The sequence below is a fragment of the Ursus arctos genome, unplaced genomic scaffold, assembly GCF_023065955.2.
Source record: "Ursus arctos isolate Adak ecotype North America unplaced genomic scaffold, UrsArc2.0 scaffold_14, whole genome shotgun sequence".
Taxonomy (NCBI): Eukaryota; Metazoa; Chordata; class Mammalia; order Carnivora; family Ursidae; genus Ursus; species Ursus arctos.
The window spans coordinates 1,252,312-1,273,495 of NW_026622808.1; the positions used below are offsets into that span (position 1 = coordinate 1,252,312).

At 48.9% G+C, this 21,184-nt stretch overlaps 1 protein-coding gene across 12 annotated transcripts in view; it reads right to left on the reverse strand.

Moving 5' to 3' along the window:
• Positions 1-21,184, reverse strand: part of TOM1L2 (target of myb1 like 2 membrane trafficking protein) — a 115,099-nt gene that overhangs the window by 57,537 nt on the left and 36,378 nt on the right. For 11 of the 12 annotated variants that reach the window (XR_007191723.2, XM_048226436.2, XM_026521161.4 and 8 more), the window contains exon 2: positions 1,210-1,294. Coding sequence is in view for 11 of the 12 variants with exons in the window: in XM_048226436.2 (XP_048082393.1) it covers positions 1,210-1,294 (85 nt within the window). In the remaining variant the exon portion in view is untranslated. Of the gene's footprint in view, positions 1-1,209; positions 1,295-5,748; positions 5,855-21,184 lie in introns of those variants that run through there. The other variant, XM_044391840.3, reaches the window with a different exon arrangement.

The window sequence follows — 21,184 nt, forward strand, 5'->3', positions numbered from 1 at the left end:
ATCTCCTTCAAGTCGCTCTTCAATGTCACCTTCTCAAGTGAGGCTTTCCTTGATTCCTCCACTTAAAATCGCTGACTCCCCGGGGTGCCTGGGTGACTCAGTCGGTTAAGCGGCGGACTCTTGATTTCAACCTAGGTCATGCTCTCGGGATGGGAGATGGAGTCCCGTGTCAGGCTCCGTGCTCAGCGCTGGGTCTGCTTGGGATTCTCTCTCCCTTTCCCTCTGCCTCCCCACCTCCCCCGCCACCATTCGAGTATGTGTACTCTCCAAATAAATAAATAAAATTAAAAAAAAAAAATGCTAACTCCCAGCCTTCACCCTCCCTCGCCTCATTTCACTCCAGACTTGTCACCAGCTGACCATGTAATGTGGCCACGTAATGTAACATGTAATGGCTTTCAGGGCGTCTGTCCTGCTCCCTGCCGTGCCCTGGGCATTCACACTAGGGCCCAGCATGAGGCAGCCACTCAGTAAATATCTGTCCACTGAAAACAGGACCTGCCCCAGCTTATACACGGCAAGGCTGCAAGGGCTGGCACCAAGATGCAAGCCCGGGGCTGCCAGAGTCTGGCCTGTCCCTCTCCGCACTCCGGGGATGGCTGGAGAGAGCGTGCCCATAGTAGATAACGTTCTGTATAGCGTGGACAGAGTGCAGAACACAGACCAATCTGGATGAATGTAAACAGAACGTAGCTGGACTGCCGAAGAGGATATACAGTGAACAGCCTGAAAAACCGACCCGGCAGGGCAGGAACTGGGGGGGGGTTGCCAAACACACTCGCTGCTCTGTGCCTCACGCGGCCCTCTCCCCCTACGGACGCCATGGGCCCACTCCCTCCTGCGGCTCCAGTCCAACAAAGCAGGACAGAGACAGCCTCACGTTGGTGAAGGGGAGATAGAACCAGGGAGGAGGGCAGGAGGAGGTGACGACAATGACAGGGACCAAGTAACCAGGAGACTTCATTGTCACTGTGATTCAAAGCCGGTCATTAAAAGAGGGCGTCACTGCTGTGGGGCTCGGGGGCGGGCAGCAAGAGGAAAGATAATGAAGAGTGTCCGTTTATTAGATGCCAAAGCAAACAGACTGGGAACAAAACACAGAGTAAAACACCCCCACCCTTCAGCGTGGACAGGCTCTGTCTGAGTGACCCCCAGGAGCTGACCAGCCTCACGGAAGATGGCGGGGTAGGGGGCAGGAAGCACACATACCCTTCCTCTGTCTCATTGATGATGTCGCAGATCTCCATGTTCAACGTCCAGTCCTCGCTCTGCAGGGAGCCATCTGTTGCCTTTTCTGTAAAATCAGAGAGAAGACGGATTTACATTTCTCCCGGAATATGGGGGCCCTGGCAGGAAACAGGAAGGGCCCAGAACCACCACATTCTCCTCCCAAGCAGATGGGCTGAGCCAACAGAGCAGTTCTAGGGGTGCTGCTTTCACAACGGAACATCCAGAGAGAGAGAGAGGGATCTGGGCCTGAATCTTGCAAGATAAAAAGTTCTGGAGGTTGGCTGCGTGAGGGCGCAGAGGTACTTAACACTTAAAACATGGTTAAGATGGCAATCTTTATGTGATGTGTGTCGTAACACAATTACAACTTTCAAAAATTAAATTAAAAAACCCCACAGCCCCCTTCAGGTAGGTATTATTCCCTCCCGCATTTAAAAGGAAGGAAACAGGCTCGGAAAGGTTGGGTATTTGGCAGGATCTCATCATTGGATTGGGGCTGACATGCATGCAAGGTCAGGTCTGCCCGTCTCTAAAGCCTAGACAGTTGCACGACACCTGCCCGGCTGCTAGCCAAGTGGGACTTCGGTTGTAGCTCATACCAATTCTAACCCTGCCCCTTCCCAACTGTACACTCCGTGACAGCGAGATCACTGCCACCATTTTGTTCCTACAACCCATACTTCCACTGGTACTCAAACAATAACACAGATGACCTCCGTACATGCTGGAAGGGTCCTTGTTCTTTACATAACATACTAGAACTCACAACGTCCAAACAAAGCCTATACCTACAGGTAGTGACAACACACTCTAAAAATATAGCTGTTGCTCTAAACATTTGTGCGGCAGCTTCGGTCTGCATTTAAAAGCCTCGTTTTCATTTTTGCCAAAAAAGACATATTCCCAACTTTTCTGCCCTCTTTAGTCCTCTCCATGGCACCCAAAGCCCCTTGACCCGCTGGAACAAGCAAACCCACCCACAAATGAGGAGGATCTGCTTCAGGCGAATGCAGCAGACTAGGCAGGGCACTGGGAGATTGGAGGAGCCCGTCACCAAAGTCCACGAGGGTGCCAGGCTGGCAGGAGACAGAGGCAGTATTTGGTGAGTGCCTTGTACAAGAAGAGGAAAGTGTGTGCAGAGAGGGAGAGGCAGGGATGAGAACCCGTGTCGGAGACCGCGCAGAGGCACACAGGCCCCAGAGACGCTGCTCCCCTGCACGGCATGCGCATACGTGTCGAAGAGGAGCCACATTAGGAGAGCCGCTTCGGGGGTGCGGACAAGAGCCATGGTGGGAGGGGGAGGAGGGATAGGCCCCCAGGAAGGATGGCTCGAAGCACCAGTCAGCTTCGCCTGGAGAAGCAAAGATGAAGGGCAGAGGCTACAGGAAGGCTGAGGGGACAGGCGGGAGGAAGCATCTGGAATGGGCCCAGCAGTGTGCTCCCTTGGCACCAGGCTTCAGCGGGGTCCAGAGCAGGTAAGCATGTGGGTGAAACAGTTCGTGCCTCCAGCCCACCCCTCTCCCCGCCACACTCGGCTGTCTCTGAACAGCCTTCCCCTTCGAGGTGTCCATTCCCAGAAGAGGCAACTCCCCAAAAGGTCCCCCACAGCAGGGAGTGTCTGTGGCCACAAACGCAGAGCATATCCTCAAGATAAAGCCTCTGGGCCTGCAGGCGGCGGGTCTTCCACCCTCTGAGCCCACCTGGGGAGAGGCCAGGGGCCCAAGGGCCCTTCGGAGCTGGTCATCTGTCCCCGTCACAGCACCGGCAGCGGCACAGACTCTCAGAGAAAGAAAGTCTGTGACTGCACTTTGGTAGGGCCACAGGGACACTGTCTTGGGAGGCTTAATGGAGGAAATATTAAATCAATGAAACCTCATTTCCAAGTTCGGTTTAGCAGCAGAATCCATTACCCTTATACTCACCCGCTCCCTTCCTCTAATAATACCGGGAAGGGGTTCAAAGGCATGATAACTGATCCTCCGGGTAGCGCATTCTATTCAATTACTGGGATTCTGAGTTTCCAAGCTAAAAGATATATACTCGTTTTGATTATAAAGAATCAACCCAAAAAGAATGCTGCTTTCTTTTCATTTTGCTGGAAATGCCACATAAATACAACAGTGGGTTTTTGGCTCGGCTGAAACAGATGAGGGAAGTAACGCTGACAAAGGAGCTCAAATCAGTTCTGATTTCTCTCTCCTCATAAAAGAATTCCCAGCAATGGGAACAAAGTTGTATCTGATTGCCCCTGGAACTGCCGCCACTCAAAGCGGGCTCCCTCGCCACTCAAAGCGGGCTCCCTCGTTCGCGCCCTGTCCCCAGGCCAGAGGAAGCAAAATTCAATCTCATTTCTTTTGTCACGTAAATCGTCAAGACCTAAGATAAATCCTGGTGCAACAGCAGAAACACAAAGCTCCAGGGAGCAATGGGGCAGGTCATTCCCACCAGCCAGCCCTCGGGACAGATACAGATCTAAACGCCAGTGACCCTGGCTGCAAAAGCTGACCTTTCCAGGTTCTCTGGTGAAATGCTAATGGTGAGGGGCTGAGCAGGACAGGGCTGGGCAGGGCAGGGCTGAGCAGGACAGGGCTGTGCTAAGCAGAGCAAGCCAGGTAAGAGTTGGACTGGGATGAGCAGGGCTGGGCAAGGCAGGGCAGGGCAGGGCTGGGCAGGGCTGGGCTGGGCAAGGCCAGGCAGGGCAGGACTGGACAGAGCAGGGCGGGGCTGGGCAGGGCTGGACTGGGCTGAGCAGGGCAGGGTTGGGCAGGGCAGGATTGGGCAGGGTGGGGCAGGGCTGGACTGGGCTAAGCAGGGCAATGCAGGAGTGGGCAGGGCAGGGCATGACTGGGCAGGGCTGGGCTCGACTGGGCTGAGCAGGGCAGACACAGCTCCCATGAAACCTTCAGTGCAAGACAGTAGGCTAGCTCAATGCTGTTGCCATGGCATTTTCCCCATTCAGAAAAGGCTGCCTCGAGCCTGGTGGAGGCTGGGGATGCCCAGAAGCCTGGACCCTGCTGGCAATGATAGCACTCTCCCCGGCTTGGTTTCTCGGTGCCCCCACCCCCACAGCCCGAAATCCCAGGCAGTCTTGCTGGCGGGAGCCTCACAATCCAGTGGCGTGGTTTCTTGGCTGCTGCTGTCTACACTCTGATGTTAAATATAGAGACTTCAGAGCAGCAGCACCAGAAGGCAAGAGGGCTGGCTTTAACATTTTGCATTCAGCAACATCCTTTTGGTGAGAATGGAGGAAAAAACAGCCAAATTATCTACCCCCCAACAATCAAGGGTGTGGGGAGGAGCCCAGAGGCAGTGGCACAAAGGAACAGCACAGGGTTGCTTCATGCCAGGTGTAGGGGAAGAGGAGAAGGGGGTTTGGGTGGGCAGGAAGCTCATCGGATAATATGCACCAGTAACAGGAGATGAACCTTCTGGATTACTATACGCCAGTGAGGCAGGCTGGCATATACCAGTCAGGTGGAAAGAAAAATCAATCCTGACATTCTACACAGAGCCATTATTGTCTATTGCTTCAAATTCCTAACATGCTTTGTGAATGTTAATTGCAGCTGCTCCCCTTCCACTGGAGAGACAAGAGAATGAATTCCAAATACTCATCCCTATTTTATAGGATGTCCTTTTCTCTGACAGCTGTCCCTGCTCCTGTCTCACCCTTCCTCAAAGGAAGATAACAGGACAAGAAGAAGGGATACAAAGTACGTGTGGCCAGCCTGTAGACTATTATGAGGCAGCTTTCTAACTTTAAGGCAAAAGAAAGCCCCACGGTCCCCATGCCCTTTACTCAAGATTGGCAGAGCCTGGCATGTGCCATGCACTGCCCCTGCAGACGGAGAGAGGGCGATGATTAAGACTGTACCTTAAGAGGTCAGTCTAATGGGAGAGTGGAAGGCGGTGAGTTAAGATACGGTGAGCCGGAGCTGTGACAGAGGACAAGCACAGCACTCTGGGTGGCTTTGATACCTGTGCCCTGGTGCCAAGGAGCAGGGAGGAAATTAATGGCCCCCCGCACACACATTGTGACAGACAACAGCATGCTTCTTTAAGCAGAACATAAAGGTTGACAAGATAAGCCAGAGAGAACCAGCCAGTGGCTGTGTGGTCCCAGAGGAAGCTACTAAGCCTCTGTCTCTCACTCCCCAGCTAGAGATCACCAGGGGAGTGCAGGAGGTGGACCAGTGCTTCCCAAACTTGCCGGCAGGTTAGAATCGCCAGGACGCTAGAGAGCTAGCTAGCTATCAAGAGGCAGTGGGGGAGGAGAGACAGAGGGAGCGGGAGAGAGAAACCCAAGCAGACTCAGCACCAAGCACAGAGCCCCGTGTCGGGGCTCGATCTCACGCCCCTGAGATCACGACCTGAGCTGAAACCAAGAGTCGGATGCTTAACCGACTGCGCCCCCAGCAGCCCCTCACCAGGACAAGAAGCTTTTTCAAAGTATTCCTGCCTTGGTCCCACCTCACACCTTCTGATCAGAACCTCAAGGGCACACGGCCAGGTACACACATGCTCGAACAGCTCGCTGGGTGCCTCCACGTGCAGCTGGCGCTGAGAACCCGGGGGAAGAAGCGCCAACATGGGTCATCCAGCCGACACAGTGGACCGCGCGGCTATGAAGTGCTGGACCGTGGGGACACAGTGGAAGGCAAGACAGTCTAGTCCCCGCCCTCATGAAGCTCCTGGCCCACAGGAGGACAAGGAGTCAAGTGACTCTGGCTCCAGTCCTGGCTTGGCCTCTGTTGATGCTGAGCTCTTGGGACTTATGCCGGTTTCTTCTCTGGGCATTAGATCTCCTGACAAGTGAGCTAACAGGCCCAGATGATCTCTGATCCTGACCCTCCTCATCCCCCACCCCGCTCTGACAGCATGTTGGCCTATGTGTACTTTTTCTTCTTCTTTGGCAATGGTGATTTTTTTTTTAAATTGTGGTAAGATGTATGTAACATAAAATTCACCATTTGAGCCATTTAAAAAAATATATTTTATCTATTTATTTGTCAGAGAGAGAGAGAGTGAGCGAGAGCACAAGCAGAGGGAGGAGCAGCAGGCAGAGAGAGAAGCAGGCTCCCCACGGAGCAAGGAGACTGATGCGGGACTTGACCCCAGGACCGTGGGATCATGACCTGAGCCAAAGGCAGACGCTTCACCGACTGAGCCACCCAGGCGTCCCCATCTGAGCCATTTTTAAGTGTACAGCTCAGTGGCGTGAAATACATTTCACATCGCTGTGCAACCCACCCCCCATCCACAGAACTCTTCATCTTCTCACAAACTGAAACTGTCCCGTTTCAACACTAACTGCCTGCTCCGCCCCCCCCAGCCCCTGGCAACCACCATTGTACTTTCTGTCTCCATGTACATGACAACTCTAAGAACTTCATATAAGTGGAAACACACAGTATTTCTTTTTTTGTGTCTGGCTTATCCCACTTAGTATAATGTCCTCAAGCCTCATCTACCTCGTAGCAGGTGTCAGAATTTCATTCCTTTTGAAGGCTGAATGATATTCCGTCCCACGTATATACCACATTTTGCTTATCTATTCGCCTGCGGGTAGATGCACGGCTTGTTCTCACCTTTTGGCTCCTATGAATGCTGCTAGGAACACGGTGTGCAAGCATCTGTTTGAGCCCCTTTCTTTTTTCCTTCCTTTCTTTCTTTCTTTCTAAGATTTTATTTATTCGCTTGAGAGAGCGAGTGATCGATCGAGCATGTGAGGGGAGGGGCAGAGGGTGAGAGAGAAGCAGAGCAGGGAGCCCGATGCAGGGATCGACTCCCAGGACCCTGAGATCATGACCTGAGCTGAAGGCTTAACCATCTGAGCCACCCAGGCGCCCCCGAGCCCCTTCTTTCTATTCTTTTGGGTATATACCCAGAAGTGGAATTACTGGATCTTATGATAATACTATGTTTAACTGTTTAAAAACCACCAAACTGCGTTCCACAGAAGCAGCTTACATTCCCACCAGCAACGGACAACGGTTCCAACTTCTCTACGTCCTCGCCAACACCTGTTATTTTATATCTCACTGTGGTTCTGATGCGTACTTCCTAATGACTTAGCACTGTTGAGCATCTTTTCACATGTTCATTGACCATCTATTTATCTTCTTTGGGTGAATGTCTATTCGAGTCAATTTCTGAATGAGGTAGCCTTGCTGAATTTGTTTATTGGTTCTGACAGGGTTCTTTTTCACAAAATCTTCAAGGTTTATTTCTACATATAAGGTCATGTCATTTTGTTATCAAATTGCAAAAGTTCTTTACATATTCTGGATACTAATCCTTTATCAGATGTATATTTTGCAAATATTTTCTCCCATTCTGTAGGTTGTCTTTTTACTCTCTTGATAATGTCTTTTGATGCACAAAAGTTCCTAATTTTGATGAAGTCCAATTTACCTATTTTTTTCTTTTGTTGCCTATGCTTTTGGTATGATAGCCAAGAAATCACTGCTAAATCCAACATTATTATACTTTTTCCCTGTAGTTTTCTTCATTTTTTAAAAAAGATTTAATTAATTAATGTATCTGAGAGAGAGGGGGCGCTAGTGGAAGGAGGGGTAGGGGGAGAGAATCTTCAAGCAGACTCCCCAGTGAGCACAGGGCCCAACTTGGGGCTCGATCCCACAACACTTGAGATCTTGACCTGAGCAGAAATCAAGACTCAGACGCTTAATTGACTGAGCCACCCAGGCGCCCCTCCCTGTGTTTAGGTCTTTGATCTATTTGAATTTTCCTGTGGAATAAGGTAAAGATCCAACTTCATTCTTGAGTGCGTGCATATCCAGTTTTCCCAGCACCATCTGTTGAAAAGACTGTCCTTTCCCCACTGAAAGGTCTTGGCACCCTTGTTGAAAATCAACTGACCATATGTGAGAGGATTAATTTCTGGGCTTTCTATTCTGTTCCATTGGTCTATATCTGTCTTTACACCAGTACCACACTATTCACTGTTTTGATTACTGTGAGTTTTGAAATCAAAAGTATGAATCCTCCAACTGCCTTGCCTCTTCAAGGTTTTTTAATTATTTGGAGTCCCTTGAGATTCTATAAGAATTTTAGATTGGATTTTTCTATTTCTGCAAAAAATACTGGTGGATTTTGATTAGGGCCGCATTGAATCTGTAGACCATTTTGGGTAGTATTGTCATCTTAAAAATATTAAGTGTTCTATCCATGAATATGGGATGTCTTTCCATTTATTTATGTCTTTTTTAATTTCTCTCAGTGTAGTTTTCAGTGTACAAGACTTCTGCCTCTTTGATAATTCCTAAGGATTTTATTCTTTTTGATGCTATTATAAATGGAATTTCTTTTCTTAATTCCCTTTTTAGATTGTTCATTGTATAGAACAGCTGACTCACGAGTATTGATTTTGTACCCTTCGACTTCCAAATCTGCATCGTTCTCATGGTTTTTTTTCCCCATGAAATCTTCAGGGTTTTCTACACATTAGGTCATGTCATCTGCAAACAGAGATAACATTATTTTTTCCTTTCCCATTTGGATGCTTTTTCTTTTTTAAGTAGGCTTCCACACCCAGCATGGAGCCCAGTGAGGGGCTTGAACTCACAACTGAGAGATCAAGACCTGAGCTGAGATCAAGAGTCAGATGCTTAGCCAATTGAGCCACCCAGGTGCCCCATTTGGATGCTTTTTGTTACTTTTTCCTCCCTAATTGCTCTGGCTAGAACTTCCAGTACTATGTGAAAGAGAAGTGGTGAAAGCGGGCATCCTTGGGCTAACATACACTTTTATAAAACCTGATCATACAATGTTAAGAGCAAGCATAGCTGAAGAGAAGACCCCCATCTGGGTCCTCACTGCACGGAAAGTAGGTTATCTGCTGGGGGAAGGGTGCATAAAAGCAGGAAGCACATCAGGATCCAGAGGACTTTGCAAGCCAAGGGGCTTTGTATATCTGCATCCAGCCCCAAGGAAATCACTTTAGACTTCCCTGGTTTGAAAGCCTTCACACCAGCCAACTTGCCCATGCTTAGCTCCAATCCCATATCCTCTCCAGAGGCTCCTTCTATACCATCTCCTGCTGATGCCCGGTGATAAGCTTTCCAGCACTTGAAGGCATAATCTATGCAAGGATCGAGCTTTCAAGAACATTCTAATGCTGTTCTAAGAGTTTCTTCCAGGGGCGCCTGGCTGGCTCAGTCAGAGGTGCATGTGACTCTTGATCTTGGCCTTATGAGTTAGAGTCCCACACTGGGTGCAAAGGTGATGAAACTTGAAGGAAAAAAAAAAAGAGTTTCTTCCAATATTACTGGCTTAATGAGCCATGAGTATAGTCTTGGCTCGATATCTAAACCGGAAGCTGCACGAAGGCAGGACATCTTCGGTTCCTCAGGAGGGTCCATCCAACCTTATGCTGACGAGGGTCTTTTAGAAGTAAGATGATGATGGTAAACCCTTTCGAGGCCCCTGGGTGATAGGCACTGGGCAGTCTGACTAGAGTTGAAGTAGGTTCCCAGCTGTCTCCATGTTCTCGCTTTGGACTCAGAAACAGGAGGAAAGGACACCAAAGTGGAGAACACGAACCGGGGGTCTGAACGCAGACTTTGGTGGATCCTACTTCTGCCAATTACCGTGTGACCCCAGGGCAGTCATCCGACCTGTCCAAGCCTTTCCGTCATCTGTAAAATGTGATGATAATAACAGCACTTTTCTCACATAGTTGTTGTGAGGCTAAACTGAACAACATACAACAAAGCGGGTGACAGAGCCTCTAATACAGAGTTACATTCCTCCACAGGCCATGATAATCGCTGTTCCTTTTATTATGACTACAGCTCCTGTGAAAGAGATCCTGCCAGAGCTCCCCCCCCCACCCCCGCGCCCCTTCCTTCAGCATTCCTGTATCACCACTGCCACCTACAGGTAAGTAGCTATCCACAGTCTGTGCCTGACCCATCCAGTGCCCCAGGACCCTGCAAGGAGCTCCAGCCTTTCTGATTGTTGTTTCTGAGCCAAGAGAGCCCCATGCCCAGAAGCCACAAGGGGCTCCCGTTCCAGAAGGAAGCCCCCAGACAGCTCGGCCCATCTACAAGGTAAAGAAACAGCCACGGCACAATTTCCTGAGGAGTCCGAATGTTAAAACTTCAAGAGTAAGTTAGAGCGCATCTAGTAAGAATATTCCCCGTGAGTTGCTCAAAACAGATGTCACATTTCCTGGACTTTAAGTAGGGTCTGGGGGAGGGGAGAGAGGACACCATGCTGCTGCTAGCTTCCCACCGACAGCTTCTTGCCCTCAAAGCTAGCATGGAACGACTGATCGCAAGTCTTCACAAAAATAGCTCCCCTTTCCTTCTCTCTCACACACACACACACACACACACACACACACACACACACACACAGAGGCACACACAATGGAGAAGCAGAAGGGAGAATGAAAACCAAAGTCTACCAAGCACAACTTTCTGTTTGGGCCAGGTTCTTCACTTACATTATCTTATTTAATCCTTCCTTCCCCTTCTTGTCAGGTTACCCCCATTCTAATAGGTGAGGAATATAAAGCCCAGATTGGTGACTGGCCCCACAGTCCACAGCTGGCAAGCAGCAGCACTACCAACCACATGATTCCCACCTTTCTGGTAGACCTAATCTTGGACTCGGATCCATCCTTAGACAGAGGATGGAGGGGCAAAGAAGACCCTGGCCTCAAGAGCAGACGGGTCCAGAGATCCTGGACGCTGACTCCCCCGACTCCGCAGGCAGAAGTGTAAAACAGTGCTGATGAAAGGTCAGGTCAAATTAGCTGCTGGATCGGCCTTCTCCCTTGTTCTTCTTTTCTTATTAATAAACTTTTAATACCAGGGGCGCCTGGGTGGCACAGCGGTTAAGCGTCTGCCTTCAGCTCAGGGCGTGATCCCGGCGTTATGGGATCGAGCCCCACATCAGGCTCCTCCGCTATGAGCCTGCTTCTTCCTCTCTCGCTGGCTGTCTCTATCTCTGTCAAATAAATAAATAAAATCTTTAAAAAAAAAAAAACTTTTAATACCGGCATAATTGTAGATGGATGGAAAAGTCGCAAAGATCGTACAAAGGGTCCCCATACGCCCTTCTCTTGGTTTCTGCTAATGTTCACATCTTACATAACCACTGGTCATTTGTCAAAACTAAAAATTACCATTGGCACAGTACTAAGGACTAAACTCCAGCCTTGACTCGGATTTCTCCAGTCTCTCCACTCACGCCCCTTTCTGTCCATGATCCAATCCAGAATACCACACAGCCTTTGGTTTCCCCTCTTTTTAGTCTTCTGTTTTCTTTACAGACTGACAAACTCACAAAATCATGCACTTACTCTCCTGTCTGGAGAGCTCAATTCCAAAGGGCAGCCCTGTATGAGCCACAATTCCATACCCCGGCCTAATTAGGACACCACATCCTCCCACTCCCCAAACAAAGGAGTCCTTCAGGCCAGCCAAACAACAGAGAAAATAGAAGCTTGTTAGCCACACAGGCCCGGGGCTGCTGATCCAAGTTCTTTTTTAACTGGAATTCCCTTGAGAGGGATCCACAGATTTAAAATGCATTTGGGGTGTGTTCTCTAGAAGCACTAGATGGTCTGATGTATTCTCTCCTTTGTACTTACTGGAATATTTTACGTGTGGAGTAAATGAGTGTGTGAGGGGAGCTGCGGGAAGACATGGATTTAGGGCTGGGATGGCACTGGGCAACGAGGGCCCGAGAACAAGTCTCTGCAGGAGCCAGGCCCAGGCCAGGAGGAGGGTGTGGTGGTGGGCCCGGCCCAGCCTGGCCAGCCCAGCCGACTGCCCTCTCTAATAGCCAGGCAGGTGGGCCAGTCCACCAGGAAGATAAAAGATCCTCAGGGAACTGGCGCTCAGGTCAGAGAGGCCTTAAAGTAGAGCGGGTATGTTGCCGATTTCTTCTTCCTCATAGTGCCTCGGAGGGGACTGTTCGCCTTGCTCACGTGCACTCTGCGAGCAGAGAGGGGTGCCGGCAAGCGTCACTGCGCGCTGCCCCAGTCCGAGCCCCTGCTCTAGCTACTCCTGATTACGGAAACAGACATGCTCAGAAGGGGCTAAATGCCAGTCCTAGGGGAGCAGGAACATGCAAAGGCCATCCAAAGGCTTTCCAGTTTAATTCAAACTACCGAGAGGCCTCTCGGTGCCGGGCATGGTGCTAGAGCGGGCCAGAAAACATATGCAAGAGGGAGCCCCTGCCCTTAAGGAGGTCACCAGGCAGGAGACTGGCAGATAAGCAGCCGGTACAGAATATGACGAGTGTTATAACAGGAAGAGGGGGGGACGAGAAAAAGGACTGATGGGCAACAGATGACGGAGGAATAGTTAATCGTGCTGGAGAGGGGGGAGGGAGGGCCTATGAAAGCTAAGGAAAGGACCTGGTGAAATGAAAGAACAGAACTTTGGAGGAGGAGGAGGGGTCCTCGCAGGCATCATGAGGGGGCTGCGCAGACATGTGAAGGCGTGCCAGGGCCGGGATGGAAACGCCAGGATGTGGGGAAGGGAAGCAGGGAGAGGAGGCCAGCTGGGAGAGCCCTTTCATTTTCTGTAAGGAGTCTGGGCTGTCTGCAGGAGGCAATGGACAGGGCTTTTCAACAGGAGTGACAAGAATATTTGTGCTTGACACAAATCACTCTGGTGACAGCACGGGGGCTGTACCGGAGCCAAGAGACTGCAGGCAGGAAGCAGGGCCAGGGCACCAGACCTGCTCGGCGGAGAAGGGAGACAGGACAGCATCTGGTCAAGGGCATGGTCATGAAGTGGACGTTTGACGGGTCAGTCCCGGCTCATTTGACCCTGGGCAATTTCTTGAACTGTCTGAACTACAGTTTAGTTACCCATGAAATGGGCCAAACAGCTGTTCCTCCTCAACAGGACGGTCGTGAAGATTAAAGGAGCAAATGATAGAGAACACGAAATGGGGACCCCGCACACAGGGAGTGTGTGACAAACACAAACGATGATTTTTTAACACGTGCCTGAAGCGGACTGGACCTTGGGAAAGACTGATTCCATGTGGGGAGGGCAGAAGGGGGGGGCCACTGTCTCCCAGACTTTTATAGCAGCCTCCAGGCAGAGGCTGCGGCGGCCACCCTAAGTTCCTCCCAGAGGCACCACGAAACGGCCGCGTTCTGTTGGCGAGGCACCAATCAGCCCAGGAGACCAGCCAGAGACCACAGGCATCACCCTGAGCCAAGCTAAAAAGCAATGTCTCCTTTCTGCCTCAAAGAGCAATTACAAAATTCCAAGCCGGGAGAAAGACTCCCCAAAGTTCCCCCAGGCTCACACCTGCTGTGCTCAGTAAAGCCAGAGTGCTTTGACTAACTCCTGCAAAGAGCTGTCCTTCAGAACTAGGTAAAGAGAAACACTCTCCTTGCCACCATCATAGCATTTGCAGTATTCAAAGGCATTTGTGGGGAGCAGTCAAAGCGACCCATCAGAGTAAGGCTCAACTATCAGCTGGTTTTCCCATCCGGAGGCCTCATCTTAGAAGGAAGCGCAGCGACTAAAAAAACGCCCATGGTAAAACAGTAAAGTGAAATTCTTACTCTTAAATGAACACACTTTTAACAGAATAATACCCACTGCTGGGAAAGCTGATGTGAAACCAGCTCATGACATTACTGAAGGTAGCATACATTTAAGAACTCTTTGGAAAAACAACTAGGGCAACAGATACCAGGGGGTATGCTGTAAAAGGTTTTAGTTCTTTTCCTTTGACCTCATAATCTCTTTAGGACCCCTCTTAAAGAAACATTGCCAAGGAAAAAGCTACACAACCCAGCAATTCCCCTCACAGGTATACACACCCAACAGAGGTGAAAACGTGTATCCACACAAAAACTTGCACATGAATGTTCACTGCAGCATTATTCTAGTAGCCAAAAAGCTGGAACCACCCAAATGTCATCAGGTGATGCCTAGATAACCAAACCACGGTATATCCATACAATGGAATTGTATTTGGCAATACAAAGGAATGAAATTCGGGTATGTGCTCCAACGGGCGGATGAACTTTGAAAACATTATGCCAAGTGAGAGAAGCCAAACACAGAAGCACAAATACTGTATGACCGCACTTCTGTGAGGTATCTAGGCTAGTCAAATTCATACAGACAGAAAGCAGAAGGGTCGTTGCCAGGGGCAGCAGGGAGGGAAACGGGGACTCAGCGTTGAGTGGGGACAGGATTTCAGTTGGGGAAGAGGAGAAAGTTCTGGAGATGGATGGTGGAAGCGGTTGTACGATAATGTGAATGTACTTCGTGTCACTGAACTATACACTCAAGAACGGTTAAAATCGTACATTTTACGTTAAACGTATTTTATCACACTATTTTTAAATGGGAAGGAAAGACCACAGGTTGTATGATTCCATTTATACGACGTATCCAGAAGAGGCAAATCCTTATAGAGACAGACGTAGATTAGCGGTTGCCTAGGGTGGAGGGAGACGGGAAGTGATCGCTACTGGGTATGGGATGATGACAATGCCCTAACATTGGTAGTAGTGATGGTTGGACACCCTGAAAATACACTAAAAACCCTTGACTTGTACACTTTAAGTGGGTGATTTGCATAGTATGCGAATTATGTCTCACCAAAGCTGCTGGAGAAAGGGGGAAAAGCTACGCACAGGAACACGTTCAATGTTGTATTACTTAAAATTCATAAAACTTCTCAAATATGAAATAACAAAAGGATGCCTAAGTAAATTATGGTATATTTATCAACTCGACTGAATATTATACGGCCATTATTAAAGTCATATAGAAACAGTTTGTGATGGCATAAAGAAAAAACACAAAATTGTTAAAAAAAAAAAAAGATGCACATGGATAATGCCTGGAAGAGAAAGAGAAAAAAGTGAAAATAATGTGTTGAAGCATCTGGCACAGAGGCAAATCTTTAAAAATTTGTTCTGCTATTATTGTTTTACGAACAAAGAATGGGGCTATTGTATTGCAACAGACTAAGAAATAAAATGGCAAACTCGTAACCAAAACTAAAATCCAGTTATTTAAATTCTGCCATCAAAAAGAGCCAGGCACCAGGCATAAGACTGTCCTGAACATAAGAAAGCCTTTTTATTGACTCTAAAGACTATCTTTCTCCAAAAATAAAAGCCCTCTTACCCCAGTATCTTCCAAAAGGCATTTTTATCCTGGCCAGGCCTCCCTATTCACTCCCCCTCGCCCTAGAGTGGGTTACTCATGACTTGTTTTTTTCACCACCTGGTAGGGTCCGTCCCCAGCTAGTCAGGAAGGAGCAAACAGAGAGCCAATCTGAGCTGGTAAAGGGGAGAGGCGGACATAATATACACATGTGATTAGCATTCCAAAGACAAATACAACAGGGTTCTGAATCATCTGGGAAATTGCTCCTATCCATCAACATAGAAAAATCGGGAATATCAACAGTGAGAACAAACAGGGAGATTACATTTAAATGTAACCATATTTAAATATGAAGAAGAGACCAGACACAGCGTGTGTTCCTACTTGTACAATATTCAGAGCTAACAGACTTATCACACACAGGTTGTATAACTTATTAATGACAACGTGACTTTAAACATTGGTTCTAACTGGGTCACCTTGAATAATACCAAACAAAGCCTGCCAAGGGAAACATGCAAATAAGATGATCATGTGGGGAATCCAGTGGGGACTGGGCATTTTCCTAGCATCTTGGAATTTTTACGGTAGAAAAAAGAATCACAGTATCTATGGAACCTCCTCAGCACTGGAGAAAACAGCATGACGGCATCTCGTTCCTCAGCGGAGTGGAGTCCAAAGGGAGAGATGAGCCTGACGTCTCCCACGCATCACACCAAGGCAAGCCGGTGTGTGCATACGGCGGCACAGTCAGATTGACTGGAGGGAGCCTGAGCCACGGGTGGGTAGTACCCACCGCCCCGCGCCGCACAAATCACAGCAGACAAGCAGCAGAAGGCCCTGGAAAGCGGCCTCTCTCCCTCCCTCTGAGGCCAGGACCTGCAGTCAGAGCACCGCTTTCCAGAAAGAAATGCCCACCTCGGAACGGCAGGGCAAGTGAAAGCTTCCCTGGTGCACACGCGGGTGCAAACCACCATTTGGCCTCCCAAGAGTGGCCACAGCAAATGGCAGGCAATCTCAAACTTTCAGGTGATGGCTAGATATTTTAAGATATTAAGAATTAACTTTTTTAGATGTGATAAGGAAGCTTTTAAAAGATGCCTTATCCTTTAGGAATAAATACACACTTAGGTATTTATAAACGAAATTATATGATGTCCAGGGTTCGCCGCAAGATAATCCAGGGAAGGAGATGGGGTGGGGGAGGTGGGTGTGGATAACCTGAAACAGCCATGAGTTGATAATTGTTGAAACTCGCTGACAAATACGACGCGAGTTCATTATAATGGTCTTTCTCTTTTTGCACATGTTGGAACTTTCCCATAATCAAAAGAAAAAAAAGTTCAGTAGGAAAGGCATAAAACCATTCCTAACTTTGACCCAGCAATACACCCCTGAAGAAATAAGGGGGGAGGGGAGAGCTGATTCTGCAAAGTGGCCTAATTGTGAAAAAACTCTGTTACTCCCAACAAACGAGAGGATGGCTGAGCAACGGGGGTACATCAGTAAGGCAGAAATGCTACGTGGCTTTTTAAAATGATAAATACTTTGGCCTAGTCGCTAAGTGGAAATCGGTACAGGAATGCTAAGTGAGAAACAGGCAGCTACCGTATTAGCTGCATACTAATCACCACGAGGTAAAATGCGTGCTCACATAATGGAAAGGGTCAAAAGAGAACACAGGAGGCTCTCTCCTTCCTTTACCTTCCAGCTCCACCGCCTCGTCTCAGTCGAGGCCCCGACACCCCGGCACGCACACCCCGCACGCACGTGAACACACCCGCTGAATTAATTGCACTCTTCTGGGACCCGCAGCCTGCGCTCGCGGATTCTCCTCCCGCTCCTATCACCATGCAGTGGCCCCTCCTGGACCTGCCTTCCCCCACAGACCTGGAATCCTATCAGCACACAGTAGGTATTCAATAAATGCTTGTCCATCGGCATAGAATACCCGTCGCTTGCCGTCTGTTTTGCTTTGTTTACTGGCTTTTTTCTGTAGAGCTATTCATACTCACAGGAACCATTCAGGAAAGGCATTCCTCAGTGATTATCAGAGAACAAAGCTTCTATTTCTGATTCACACAGTGCTTCTGCGACTGTGGGCTCGTGGGCTCGTGGAGAGAGCAAGGCAAAACAAAATCCAGTGACTTCCGGTCCGGAGCCTCCCTGGACCACAGAGAAAAGCCTCATTTTGTTCGGCGAGCTTGTCAGAAGTCTCATGGCTATGGTTCCTAATACCAAGTCCGGAGAGGCTGCCCAAGTACAGCATGGAGCACACAGGCCTTTCCTCAGCCATTTGAAAGGGGGACGCTGCGTGGCTGCTTTCAGTGGCTGGTGCAGTGGTCAAGGGCAGGAGCAAGAGCACAGCCGGGAAACATCAAAGCTGGAGATGGCCCTGGGGTTTCAGGGGCTCTGCGGGTGGCTGCCCAGCCAGCCCCACCACCTGCCAGGGCCGGCTCCCACCCAGTCTGGGTGTTTCTCCATCCCTGTGCTTGGAGCAGCAGGCTCTGGGGGAAGTGATTTGATAGGGATATTCAAAAATGTGGGGAAGAAATCCATAGAAGGTCATTTTTCATGCCAGTGTTTCTGAACTCTTTTTGGATCACATGTTAAAGAAAGAATATATTCCCTCTGAGGATCTGGTAAGATCTTTCCAGAAAAGTGCACACACATACACAATTCTGAACAACTTTCAACAGGTTCTTCGAGAACCCCTGGCCCCGGTTGGACGCCACTCCCGCCCTAGAGTGTCTCAGGTGTTTCAGCTGCTGCTGTTAATAGGAACACTTTAGAAAACCAACCAGGACATGAATTTCCACACCAGCAAGAGGCTGTGATGTGTAAGGGGCCTTCAGAAAGCGATGTGCGCCACCTCTCTGGGGAGGGTCCTGTGGCTTCATGAAGACCACCAGCAGAGAGGTACAAAGAGCCCAAGCCTGGGCACACAGACGGCGGCAACGTATTGCTAAGACCCTCCACTCTGGATCGTCAGCAATGAGACCACCAGCCTGACATCGTCAAGGCCTGTGGACCACGAGAGAGCCTCCTTTTGTAGGACTGGGTTGCTGACACTCTACTCACTAAGCAGTGTCATTTTATTGAGGGTTCCTTAACTGCTCCAGAAAGTAGGGTACAGAGAATTGCCAACACACAAACTTTAATCCATTCTAATTAGAGCCAAAAACGTTGGCCCGGGTGATCCTGGGGAATGACCAAATCAGAGGCTGCTGTGAACACGGAAGAAGACGTGTCCAGGCATAGGACTTCAAACTTGGCAGGGGCAAGGTGGGCTGGAGAGAGCCCGCACAGCCAACGCACACCCAGCAGGCCCCTCCAGACGATCTGAGACCCCTCGGGGCTCCTGGGCTTCCCAGGAACTGACTGATTCCATCCGCTGTCCCTGACCCTAACCCTAACCCTTCCCAGCAGCTGCCTGCAAGCAGCTCACCAATGTGCCACAAAAGTTTGCATCAGTCACTGTCCTGTTCCAGCTCTTTGTTGCCTTATGACAGTGCAACGAGTCAGTCTAGTCTCTTCTTAGTTAGCATTAAAATATATTCAAAGAACATATCCTGCCTGCTTCCAAAAGGAATTTAAGGTACTTTTTAAAAATAACTTATACCCAAGGCAAAAAAAAACAAAAAACAAAATGAAACCAAAGACTGGAAATCACATGGAATAAAAGATGAAATTATTACCAAGCACTGGAGAAATAGGAAATTACGATTAGACAATAAATCAGGACCGGGCTTCCCGGTGGTCTGGGCAAAAAGGGAAAGACAAGGAGTCTTTGCTTTCTGATTAAAGGCAGAATAGAAGACATTCCACTAGGGAAGATGGTAATCGTTTTTGCTGACACTGAGTTCTGAGATGAAATTCATCCTTATTTTAAATGAAAAGTCAGTAGCATAATACCAATCGTCTTCCACAACGGTTTTACATAAAATACAAAATGTTCTTCCTATAACTTAGTCTGGTGCTGAGTACCCTTCATAATCTGTCCCAATTACTTTCCCAGCCTCATTTCCTTCTTCCTGCCCCTCCATCCCCACAAGGAACAACCAGACCTCTCATCCCCAGAACACACCCAACATTGTTCTTACTTAGCTTTACTCACCCTAAACTGTTGTGTTTTTTAAAACAGGCTCCATGCCCAATGTGAGGCTCGAACTCAGAACCCTGAGATCGAGGGTCACACGCTCTCCTGACTGAGCCAGCCAGGCGCTCCCACCCTAAACTAAATCCTGCCTCTTGTGCAAAGATTTCCCCTATTCTCTTCAAAGAGGTCTCTTCCCAACACGCTTTCCTCACCCTGCCACCACAGCAGGGTGGAGCACCAAGGAGGCAGTCACACAGGTGTGGTGGGATGGGCACGGTCTTTGGAGTCAGGCTTACCTGAACTCAAATGCAACACTGATATTTATTGGCTGTGTGACTGTGAGCAAGTAACTAACCCTCTCTGAGCCTCCGTTTCCGTGTCTATACACCAGAAATAATAATACCTACGCCTTGCCAAGCTTCTTAAGAACTAACTGAACATCTATAAAGGCCTGCAAGGGGCCTGGTGCTCAGCAGCCCTCGGAAGGAGGTGGGGGGTGGCCATGGCTGCTTTTGTAGAGACTTGGGATCTGTCTTCCCTCCCGCACTAGAAGAGGAGTTCCTTGAAGGTGACACGGAGAGGCATCTCCCAAAATGTCATCCACACAGGAGGACCTCCATAATGAAGTGTTTTTTGGAAGTCTACTTGGAATTATGTCAGAGATGCTGATACACGGTGGACTGGTGCCAGACCGCGGTCCAAACACAAAGCTCTAACTCCTGGGCCATGCTTTATCCGTGCTATGCTGCCAGCCCCTTGTGGGTCTCAAGCACTCTGACCTCCTATGGCCCACAATGAAAACCCTCTCCCCCATCAGAAAGTCATTCTTCTCATAGAGGTCTCCAAATACCCATGCAAATCACATTATTACGACCTGAAGTGGCCACCTTATCCAAAGATCCTATTTGAGGAGAGCTGGTGTTTTTTAATTGTTATGAATGTATAGCGCTGACCAATGCCTTGATGAACTACAGATAAAATCTATCAGCCCTTGATGGCTAATTTGGTGTAACATGAATACTGTGGGTTCTAATAACTCACAGGAGACTACTCGAGCACTTACAAGCTATATGTCTTCCACACTCATAAAACAACCATAATTACCTTTCATGGGTGAGATGTTCTAGTAATTCCTAAGTGACTTAACCCTAGAAAGTCTATGGAAAAAGCGAATTCAGAGAATTTTTGTTTCCCGAACAGAAGATAAGACCAAGAACGTATGTGTCCACTTCTTAACAAACATGCCGAAACCATCCATCCCTTCATTTCCTGGGGATAAAAATTGCAGTGATGCTGGCCCTTGACAGCAAACGGTGTAAAACTATGTCAAAAACCGTTTCAAATTTTGTATTTTGGAAGTTCCTTTCAGAAGCAGTGTGGCTCTGTGGTGGGGGCAAACGCCAGGGCTCCCTGGAGCCCTGGGGGAAGGATGGGGGGCGCACTCTGGAACCAGACAGACCTGTATGTAAAGCTCACTTAATACTGCGATGGGGCGCCTGGGTGGCATGGTCGGTTAAGCGTCTGACTCTTGGTATCGGCTCAGGTCATGATCTCAGGGTCCTGGGATCAAGCCCCGAGTCGGGCTCTGTGCTCAGAATCTCAAGATTCTCTCTCCCCCTCCCTCTGCTCCTCCAGCTCCTCCTCTCTCTCAAATAAATAAATCTTAAAAAAAAAAAAAAAATACTGGGATAAGTTGTTTAACCTCGTTGGGCCTCAATGCTCT